The following is an 11,999-nucleotide window of genomic DNA, read 5'->3' as shown; positions in this document are numbered from 1 at the left end:
TTGTACCCTCCAGGCACTTGCTGCACCTGGTCTCCTACTTCCAGCGGCTGCACATACGTTGCTGGGAACCAGCAGTGCAGCCCAGTCTCGGAAAAAATATCCCATTATTCAAATGAGTTTGACAAACTCCAAATACAAACTAGTTATATTTAAATTAGTCTAATACATGTTAGAAATGTCTCTTTCCCAGTATAGTCAATGGCATTCTCTTTCTTTTTGTCATCAGCTCATTGGGAAAACCCTTTCAATAGTTTGTTCACCAAGGTAGACGACTTTTTTGTGGATGCAAATACAACTGTTAAAGTTAATATGATGTACCGCAACCAATACTATAACACTCACTATGATGAGGAGCTGTCTTGCTGGGTGGTTGAAATACCATACACAGGAAATGCTGCTGCGTATTTTATTCTGCCTGATGAAGGGAAAATAGAGCAGGTGGAGGATGCTCTGTTGAAAGAAACTGTGGATAAATGGACAAAATCACTTCACCTAAGGTAACCTTTCAATTGCCACTACACCTGTGTATGTTTGCTGTAAAATAAGCTAGAATCCCAAATGAAAACAAAACATTACATTCAGGGCTAGGTTGTGCCTGTAGATACTGTGCCGGAGTACTAGGCCGTGCATAGCATACTGCCCAGCATTGGAAGAATTAGTGCCTCAGACACACACCCCTGCAGCACAGTGCCTCCCAGAATGCCCCTATTGCTTCATCTCCTCTCTTGGCTAAAGCGCTAGCTGGAACATAGGGGAGCAGAGCTGAGCTCTGCCTCTTCACCACCCCCTGTATTCACAAACTACACAAAATCTTTGTGTAAATCTTTGTACAAAACATGCCTTATAAACTTTCATTTGAAAACTAATGAGTCTATGTCTGTAATAGCTCAGTGAAATATAAGTCACGACATTATATGTGATGGTACGAACTCCTCCTGAATGATGTTAGTAGCACACGTACATACCAACCCAGCTCTGATTAGGCAGGAGTGGTTAAGCAGGTGTATCTTAAACAAAGGAATGTGGGTTTAGCTCAATTTACATATAAGTAGTAAACAAGGACCTAGAGACAGCAAGAGAGAGACCAGGTACACCTGCATTTCAGCATACACAGGGGAGAAAAAAATAGCTTGGGGCACCTTTACCCCCAGATTTCTGTGGCCTTCTTAGCTGTTTAAATAAACTCTGGTGGAAGGGGTAATCCTCTAAAGAATGCACTTCAAAGGAATCCTGGGTAAAAAAGTGAGGGGGCAAAAACCAAGGAATCTTTCTCTCCATCTCTCCTTATCCCTCTTTCACTCTTTCACCTAAGAAGACAAAAGAAGGCAGCCCTTTTGAATCTGGGGGCAGATACTGACTTGAGTATTTGGCCAGCTGTGTTGCTGGGAACATGCAGTAAGAATTTTTTATCTTTAACCAAGTCAAGTTGGTTAAGTTTAGTTACCAGGAAGCATTTTGTCTTTATTTCTCTTGTAATCACTTCTGACTTTAATGCCTTGTACTCATACTCACTTAATATCTCTCTCTTTGCAGTTAAATAAAGTTGTTTTATTCTTTAATCAAAACTAAACCAGTGTTGCATTCAAACTGAATTGTTTGGCTAGCTCCACTGAATTAGAAAACTGTTGGATATTGTCCCTTACAGCGGCAACAGATCTCAAATATCTGAACTGACTGGGAGAAGGCTGGGCAGTACATAACACATATTACTGGGGAAATTCGGGACTAGGAGTGTGCTGGGGTCACCCTGCAAGTAGTAACCCAGGCTGCTGAAAGCCATAGTATGGTTGGTGTGCTGCTGACAGGCGGCTGGTAAGAGTTACTGGATTATGGCTGTGGCTATACTCCGGGTGTGACCTGCATGCTGGCAGGCTGACTGTGAGCGACCCATTATGGAAGCTAGAACTGCAAAATACTGTTCGGCGCCCAAGGTTGCAGGGCAGGTGGTAACACAACCCCTGACTGGTCTGAACTGCACCCCAGCATGTGATGCCCTCCCAGTTCAATTGCTTCAGATTGCCAGGGGGAAGCCTCTCCAGTGTAGCCAATGCAGTCCCCTGGGAATTCTGATGGGAGTGCACACAAGGTGAAAGAATCCTTACTTCACCCGGATTCCTCTGAGGATCTGTGTTAGAGATAAGGGCAATCCAGCCCTAAATAAAAGAATGCACTTTACTATTCTCTATATTGGATCAACTAATCCAAACATAGTTTTCTAAAACCAGCACAGTGGCCACATGTAGGTAAAGAAACATAAAACTGGTGGGTTCATAATTTCTCTGTTTCATTGATCCTCCCCCTGTAAAATGGGACAATAATATATATGTGTCAGACTGAGGCATTGGGAGGAAAATTCACTGATAGCTGAGATCGTTGACTGGAATACATTATACAACTGCAAATATTTTTATATCCAGTGATTTGACAATCTTTGACCAGAATTTTGTTTTTCTTTTTGAACAGAAATATCTATTTGTACCTTCCAGCATTCTCCATATCTGGTACCTATGATGTGAAAACGCTGTTTCAGGAAATGGGTGTGATCGATGTGTTCACTGACGATGCTGATCTGTCTGGAATCACTGGGAAACCTGAACTGCATGTGACAAAAGTGAGTTTGTAAAATAGAGATTGTGCCAAATGGATTGGTCTATTTATTTTCTTTTGAAATGACCCATTTCTGCTTCCAGTGAGGCCTCTGGCAAGAGGCTCACTGCCAGCAAGAACAGGCGAGACTGGGCTGCAGCAGGAGTAGGACATGACCACAGAGTAGCTGTCCATCTTTCCTAATATTAAGCATTAATTTGCTTTCTATAGTTAACACAGAGGCTCTGTGAGCTCACTTGACCTTCTGGAATGTTCTGTAGAAGTAAGTACCATCTGGGAGGGAAAGGGGTAAAGGACAGGGAAAATTTTTAACAACTTCTGACATAAAATAATGAATATGTAAAATGGTATGATCAGAGTTTGTAAATAGAGGGTCTTATCCTGTCTTCGGTATTTATATGGCCCCTCATTACCATAGTAGCTGAATATCTCATAATCTTTAATGTATTTATCCTCACAGCACCTCTGTGAAGTAGGGATTTATTTGCATTTCCAGATGAGAAGTGAAGCACAGAGAGGCTGAGTGACTTGCTCCAGGGCACACAGGAGCTCTGTGGCACCCTCATTCCTAGAACCCTTACTCTGACTGAGTAGTGCCTTACGCCATGAGTCGGCAGATTGACCATGGACTGTGCTCCACACATGGTGACTATCAGAATCTCACCATGACTCATATAAGGAAACAGGAGAGACAAGGCAGGGGATGTAATGACTTTTAGTGAATCAATGTTTGCTGGTGGAGGAGGCAAGTTTTCAAGCTTCACAGAGCTCTTCTTCAGGTCAGCAGAAGGTAACCAGAGTGTCACAGCTAAATACAAGGTGGGACAGATTGCTAAGCATAATGGGTTCTTATATTCTGTAGGAGACCACTTAAAATGACATTGGTAGTTCAGGGTTAGCAAGCAGTGGGGTGTTACAAAGTGTGGTAAGGAGCCAGGTTGTGATAGACATGTGTAGAACCCATGTATCTTGAAATGATAAAACACAAAACCACCTTTACACCCATGGACTTTTCACTTTTCACACAATGGTCACTTCATGTCTGACGTCTCAGCTCTCATCCTCAACAGAAACCTGCACAACACCTTCAAAAGAGGAGCCTGGCAACTCCAATTCCTAAATCTACTGGGTACTAAAAAGCATGGACTTAACAGAGACATTGGTTTTACGGTTCCTTACAACACTTTGTAACACACCCTCCTGCTTGCCCCCCTTATGTGGCCACTTCTTTTTAAGTGTCCTCTTACAGCATATAGAATCACAAAGTTGGAAGGGACCTCAGGAGGTCATCTAGTCCAACCCCCTGCTCAAAGCAGGAGTAACCTCAGCTAAATCATCCCAGCGAGGGTTTTGTCAAGCTGCAGCTTAAAAACCTCTAAAGATGGAGATTCCTCCATGTCACTAGGTAACCTATTCCAGTACTTCACCACCCTCCTAGTGAAAAACTTTTTCCTAATGTCCAACCTAGACCTCCCCCCCTGCACCTTGAGACCGTTTCTCCTTGCTCTGTCAACTGCCACCACTGAGAACAGCCTAGCCCCATCCTCCCTGGAACCCCCTTTCAGGTAGTTAAAGGCTGCTATCAAATCCCCCCTCATTCTTCTCTTTTGCAGACTAAACAAGCCTCTCCTCATAAGTCTTGTGCTCCAGCCCCCTAATCATTTTTGTTGCCCTCCGCTGGACTCTCTCCAACTTCTCCACATCCTTTTTGTAGTGGGGGGCCCAAAAATGGACATAATACTCCAAATGCGGCCTCACCAATGCTGAATAGAGGGGAATAATCATTTCCCACGATCTGCTGGCAATGCTCCTACTGATGCAGCCCAATATGCTATTAGCCTTCTTGGCAACCAGGGCACACTGCTTACTCATATCCAGCTTTTTATCCACTGTAACCCCCAGGTCCTTTTCTGCAGAACTGCTGCATAGCTTGTCAATCCCCAGTCTGTAGCTGTGCATGGGATTCTTCCGTCCTAAGTGAAGGATTCTCCACTTGTCCTTGTCGAACCTCATCAGATTTCTTTTGGCCATATCCTCCAGTTTGTTTAGGTCCTTCTGTATCCTATCCCTACCTTACAGGGTATCTACCACTCCTCCCAGCTTAGTGTCATCTGCAAACTTGCTGAGGGTGCAATCTATCCCATCCTCCAGATCATTAATGAAGATTTTGAACAAAACATATATGAACCCATTATGCTTAGCAATTAGTCCCATCTTGCATTTAGCTATGACACACTGGTTACCTTCTCCAGACCTCACAAAGAGCTGTGTGGAGTACTAAAAATTGTCTTTCCCACCAGGAAAGAGTTGGTGCAATAAAAGCTATTACCTCACCTGCCTTGTCTCTCTCTCATATCCTGGGATGAACACAGCTACAACAAAACTGCAAACACTGTAAGGAGACACAAAACTGAGTTGCATTAAGGACAATGGAGTGAGAGTTACATCTTAGTGTAGCTCTAGAGAGTAAAAGAAATAGGTTAATATTTCCACTGGGAAATACCAATTCACTGTACCCAGTGCAGAAAAGTTTTAGGCAAAGGCACACCAGAGGGGTCAGTTACCTAGCTTCTTTCCCTCCTGTGTTGCTTGTCACCATTCATCTTGAATTGTTTTCTATTTTCTGCTGCAAACTAACTCTCTGACATATAAGTATACTAGCTTGTGTTTATGTGTGATGATGAGACAATTCTTTTATTGTTAAACACCGATTTAAGGGATTTCCCCTCTTTGTGGGATGAGAGAACAATGTATTTCATACAAGCAATTCAATCTATTCATATAGTTGTGCTCGAGCGTCCCAAATATTCATAGGCAAAACTCTTATTGAATTCAGAGATAGTTTTGCCTGGGTTGGGAATGAGGGGTAGTGGTACATTTTGTGCTGTCAGTTCTGTACTCATTCTGTTCTTATTCTTTCTTTAAGTTTACTTTCTGAACAGCTTTTCTTAAATATCAGCAAGTTCATTTCCAGCTGTTGCTCCCTGTTTTATGCTCACACTGTGATCCTTGCTTCGTTTCCTTGTAGGTTGTTCACAAGGCCCTGGTGGATGTTCATGAGAATGGCACTGAGGCTGCAGCAGCCACTGTGATGGAAATTACACTACAGTCTGCTCCATTTCCTCCTCCTCCTACCATTAAATTCAACAGGCTCTTCCTGATGATGATTGTTGATAAAACCACCCAAAGCATTCTCTTTCTTGGGAAAATCGTTAACCCTGCAGAAAAATAATTGTCCAGCCACTGTACATGTCCCAGTGAGCTGAATGAGTGGTGCGTAAATTCTCCAGAGCATGTTCATGTACAACAGACAATTTGGTGCGAGTGACTGTAACCGAACTGTAACTGACATAATTCCACACAAATAAAACGTGAGTGTGGTGTCTTCATGTCCACAAACAAACAACCTGGTACTTCTGTGAATTGGGCATGTATTATAGGTGGGGGGAAATGGGACAGTGAGGTAAGAGTTGGAGAGGTTGTAGGGAAGTGGTTTGAAAGGGGTCAGGGAGGTTGGTGGAGACATCAGAGGAAAAAGTGCTGTTTGTTCCTCTCTGTCACCCCATCCTCCTTTACAGAACAAAAAACTGGGGCACTTCACAGCAAAAGGGCCGGATGGGAGAAGCTTCAATTTATCTTCGTGTGACCCCTTCATGACCAAACCCTCCACCTCCACTCTCTCTTTTCCCCATCATCTTCCACTACATTGTACCTCCTGCCCCAACAATTCCATTAATTCCATTCTCCCTTATGCTCAGCCTTCCAAGCCTAGGCCATCCATCTCCTGAGCCCTCCTCAGCTTCCTTTAGCCCAGCCCCCAGCTCAGGAACAGCCACCATTCACATGAATCCCCTTGACACTGAGAATACATCTTCTTCCTACCGAACCACCCGCAAAATCACAGCAACGCCTCTCAGCTCTGAAACCTCTCCCACACCATGCTCCAGGGTGCAGAACACATATATATGCAAAGTCCTGGGACAACTTTTCCTGGGTGTTGTAACCCTTCCTCTTCCAACCTGACAGCCACCACCAAGCTCAGAATCCCCTTTTCCCCACAGCTCGTATATCCCCACATCAAACTCCCCTTCTTGGAGAAGCACGGAAGCAGGAGCAGAGACTTCAAGGTGTCCAGTACTCTGAATAAGCCTCACAGAAGCCTGGAATCCCTGCTCTGTTCTCCATCCTTTACTACATGCAGCTCATGTGCTGCAGGAAATCCACAGGCCGGAGACTGTGGGGAGGACAGCAGAGTCTCATAAACACTAACATAAGGTAGATCTAAAGCAGTCTGTATTGTTTGACCTTAGCCACCCCCCTTACCTGCTTGCTTCCAGTAAACTACAGAGCCAGGAGACCACAGGGGCAGGCAGCGAGGTGAACTGGAGCCTCGCAGAGTTGGAGCAGTTTCAGCCCCACCAGGAATCCCTGTGACAGCAAGTGATAAGGTTTCCTGCAGTACATCAGCCACCCAACACAATGTAGCTCACAGCTGTATTTAGTTCCCTTAGCCGCTCATGTCCAGCCACCTCGGACTGGGAGTGTCACTTTTTCTTTTCCCCACTGTTGCAATTCTGCGTTGGCTCATAAATCGAACACATCATTCCTAAAGGCTTTGTGAGATCTTTGTTTGATGCAAAGTGCATCTTTGCAAAGCTGCAGACAGTCTTACTTGAGTTGCTCTGATCCAGACTCTTCACATCAGGCCACTGAGGTTAGATTGTCAATAGAAGGGAGGGTGGCATAGATGTTGTATCTTCTGAGTCTGACGTCCCAGCCACTCATACACAGACACTAGCCCAGCCCATTCTTCATGGTAGCTCATGGTTAACTCTTCCTTTTCCATCTACTGGGCCTCCACCATCCAGTGGACCCTGTCTGACACACACTGAAGACACATTTAATAGGGTTGCAGGGTAATACAAAAGCCAAACGATCCCACTATCACAGGTCAGTGATGAGATGACGTCAGAATATTTCCCATGCAGTGGCCCCTTAGTCTGTCGTGAAAACAGTCAAAATGCTTTAAACAGGATGTCATGACTTAGGAATTATAAAGACATGACAGTTAACTCAAAGTAGATATTTGAATTCTGGGTATTTCTTGCACTGCGATTTCCCTTTTGAAACCCATCTTTGGCTTCTTGCGGTACTCCTTCATTGTCTGCCTTTCCTGGGAACTGTCTTCCTTGGGCCCATCCAAAGCCACACTCTGCTTCCTGCAGATTCCCCCAAAGGCTTGAGAAATCAGGTTTACCTTATCGAGACAGTCTCTCTCCCAGCAAATCTTGCTAAGAGATCAGCTGCTCCAAATTATCTACCTCCTAATGAGAACTGAATACTAGGTCTTCAATTCTCCACCCCACTAATATCTCTGATTGATGGGGAAAGTGACTGATCTCTTCCTCCATGACTGGCTAATGGAATATCTCCTCTTACCAAGCAAATTGCCCTCCTCAGCCATGCCTGTAACTTTAAAGCTCCACCCATGCAGAAGTAACACAAATAATGGAAGATTTTCAAGTCCACTACATACTAATAATGCTTCTCTTTTATACAGTACTCTCCATTTATTGATTAACACAGTTTCTTTGTTGCTTTTATGTGAGAGAGTTGTGTGTTCTATCCTTATTCCGTATGTTCTTGCCTATAAAAAGGTCCACAGAGTCAAGGCGAGAAGGAACCACTGTGATTATCTATTCTGATCTCCTGTATAACACAGGCCAGAGAACTTTCCCAAAATAATTCCTAGAGCACATGTTTTAGAAAAGCATCCAATCTTAATTTTAAAATTGCTAATGATGGAGAATCCACCATGATCCTTCGTAAATTGTTCCAATGGTTAATTACTCTCACTGTTAAATATTAATACCTTATTAATCCAGTCTGAATTTGTCTAGCTTCACCATCCAGAAGTGTCAGACCAACAGGAGTGGGGGGTGCCAACCAGGCCCTTCAGAGTTCTAGGGGAGGCACTCACAGCTTCCTTCATGCAAACTCCAAATGCCCACAGTGTGGCGAGAGTCAGACCTGTGGGGCTCTCCATCGGGGGGAAGGGAGTGCCTCTCTCACAGCTCATGTCCCTCTGGGGGTGGGGGATGATTTCACCAGCAGGCCTCTCAGTGCTGGGCTGCCACCTCTGGAAGGGCGGGGGGGGTCGTAAATACAAGAATTGGCCCCCGGGTGCTGGAGACCCATGGTACACCACTGCCTTCCAGCCATTGTATTTCGTCATACTTTGTTTTTTGCTAGACTAAAGGGTCCATTATCAAATATGGTTCCCCTTGTAGGTACTTATAAATTGTGATCAAATCACTTCTCAACCATCTCTTTGTTAAATTAAATAGATTGAGCTCTTTAAGCTCTTTAGCTTGCTTTCTTTCAGTAGAAAGCCCTTTCATTTCTTTCAGTAGAAAGCTTTTTAGCTATTTAGCTTACTACTGCTCTTCTGGAACTTCCCCAATATTCCAAGACTCATTGATAAGCAACATTACTTGTTCAGTGCGTTCCTCAGCCACCTCTTTTAAAACTCTTCGATTCAAGGTACTGGATCGACTGACTTAAAATTTTCTAATTTTAGTATCTACTGTTTCACATCCCCTGAGATATTAATGAGTGGAATGAATGTTATTGTCACCATATGATGTGGGTACATCATATGCTTCCCCCCACTTCACACACCTCCCAATAGAGAACAGAAATATTTATTGAACACTTCTGCCTTTTCTGTATTACTATTGATAAATTCAACAGTTTTCCTCTACAAATGGACCGATATCATTGTCAAGTTTCATTTTGTTCCTGATATATTTAATAAAGTCTTTCTGATTCTCCTTATCTCTGCTAGCCAGAGATTTCTCCTTTTGTCCTTTTGCTTCCCTTGTACATCTTTACCATTCTTCACTTCTGATTTATATTCATTATTATCAGCTCACTCTTGTCCATGGTTAATTTGACTTCCCTTCCTTCATTAGAATCCAATGGCCATAGATTATGAGAATAAAAATTTCCATTAAAAAAGAAGCCACGTAAACTCACAAATCTCTACAAGATTTAATGGACGTATTCATTATATTTCAAATTGTAAACATACAAATGGTGTCCCTGGCTTTGTGTCGTCGTATCTGGTTCTCTCCTCAAGGGGATGTTGGAAGACACCGTCAGTCTAACAATCATAGTTAACATTTCCAATCTTGCAAATTCCTAGTAAGAAAAAAAAAAAGAACACAGTCAGGATCTCAATTTATTTCGTTAGTTTATATTCCTGTTGGCTCCCCATGATTTTTCCTTTGTTAATATTATACAGGATTTTGATAAGGGGTCACAATCTGATTGCTTTGATACAAATTTCGGAGGTGCAGTGTTAGAGGTGGAGAGTAATGCATAATAGCAAGCCATGTTCTAATCACATCAACAAAAGATTGACTCCTGTGTCTAACATGAACAAGGGCACATGCAAGACACGCATAAACCACAAAAGCAAACACAAAATCTGACGCCACCAGACATAATAGAGTCTCTTTCTGTGGAGTCTATGCCCATTTTTTTACCTCTAGAAGCGTAGACAACTCCAATGCTGTCCTTCCATTGGCACCCTGCCATTACTGTTCATTCTGATCCCCTCTGTTGCTCATTAATGCTGGTCCATATGGCAACTAAATCGTGGGGTTTTGCTATGGAGTGTTACTTTCACTCCAATAAATGAATTATAGCCAATGCATTCATTTATCATCCATTTATCAAGGTGATGTTATGGTCCATTTATATGATATTTCATATACAATCAATGTATGCCAGACAGATCTAAATTGTAGGAGCATAGAAGCATAGAACTGATAAGTATTTAGGAGTAATGAGGATGTGAGGATGACTACGGTAATAATTGTTGGATAGGTTTCTGAAGATATTCTCTTTCGTGGGTAATTGTAACTTTACTAATTGCTTTTATAAAATTTGTTCTACACATGAAACTTTGTACTTGTGATTGTGTCTGCGGTCATTAGGCTGGGACTTTGTGTGTTCCTAGAGCCTCCAAATCTGAGAAAAGTACCAGAGAGAATTTCAATCTCTTGAGCTTGTAATTGGAGCAAACAGAGTCGAAGCCATGGTGGCGTAATTCAACATTACTAAATTCATTTTCAATAAAATAAAAGCCTACAGAATTTCGTAGAGCAGCTCTCCCTACGCACAGACGTTCCTCTTTTTTATTGGTGCTCTAATCATAAAGTCTTTCCATACAGAGGTTTCCACAGGTTTGGGGGAGGGGGAGTGTCAAGCAAATAGTCAGCCCCCAGTACACTCCATATGGCCTCATTTTACCTCCTTCCATAGGTATTGACTCTATTCTCCACCATGTGGGTGTTCGATGGACATTTGACCCTCAATGTCCAGAAAAGCATTTTCATCACTGTTTGCTCTGCATCCTTGATAATAACTTCTATTTGCTCAGTTTAATATTTAATAGAGGACATTCTTCTTAGTAATGTTCAGATAACATAAATAACAGGAGAAGCGTAGTGCAGATTAGATTGACCCAGCAGGATCCTTCTGACTGTACCGTAAGTACTGCCATATTTTTCCCTAAGAGGTTTAAACTCACATTAGCTGTGTACTGCGCAGGTTTTTGTATGGGATTTCATTCAAGTATGGGGACTGTGTTCACTACACCTGTTATTATTTATCCTGTTCGTGAAGCCTTTCTTAAGTCCCCAATAAATCAGCAGAAATTGATGTTCTCATGGAAACTTTGGGACTAAATTAACCTAGTGCTTTAAGATATGGCCTGAGTTCCCCAAAAATGGGTGGGATTTTTCTAGAATGTGTTAGCCAACATGACAGTTGGTTGAAACTGGGACTTTTCAAACTGCAGAAAATTCTGACATTAAATAAAATGATTCTGAATAAGAACAAAAAGTCAAAAGTTTCTATTTTCTAGTGAAACAAAGTTTCTTGTCCCCCCCCACACCGAAATCTTTCCAGTTATCAGAAATGTTTAATTTTGATAAGATTGAAAAATTATATTTAAGATTTGACTTTTCTGTATTAGTTTCTTTTATACTGTTTTTGTTTTAACATATTGTATTATAAAATAATATAAAATAAAATATAAAATAAAACACAACAATTTTAAAAGCATAAAATGAAAGAAAAGAATAAAAATAATAGAAAGAAGAGAAATTTTAAAAACAATTAATTTTCTGAATTAAACTTCATCAGAATTGACATAATCCTTTGGAATGTTTCTATTTTGATGAATCAGTATTTTCTGGCAGAAAAATTTTCATTTAAAAAATTTTCAACCAGCTCTAGCAAACACAATATAACTTATTTTAAAAGTCTAGGATTAACAAATCAAGTTGCCTTTCAGTATGTACCAGCTGGTGGAATAGAAG

General features: G+C 42.0%; 1 protein-coding gene across 1 annotated transcript; it reads left to right on the top strand.

Moving 5' to 3' along the window:
* Positions 1-226: 226 nt before the first annotated feature.
* LOC137145741 (alpha-1-antiproteinase-like) lies at positions 227-5,839 on the top strand (the record flags this gene model as incomplete). The annotated part of the gene is made up of 3 exons (XM_067536675.1): positions 227-497; positions 2,464-2,611; positions 5,636-5,839. Coding segments are annotated over 3 exons (623 nt in total), but the record flags the coding sequence as incomplete, so codon positions are not given.
* Positions 5,840-11,999: the final 6,160 nt, after the last annotated feature.

The sequence above is a fragment of the Emydura macquarii genome, unplaced genomic scaffold (genome assembly GCF_026122565.2).
Source record: "Emydura macquarii macquarii isolate MOO-44397 ecotype Brisbane River unplaced genomic scaffold, CSIRO-AGI_Emac_v2 contig_3605, whole genome shotgun sequence".
In the NCBI taxonomy this organism is placed as follows: Eukaryota; Metazoa; Chordata; order Testudines; family Chelidae; genus Emydura; species Emydura macquarii.
Note: the sequence above shows the minus strand (reverse complement) of the source record. Positions and strands in the feature narration are given on the sequence as shown.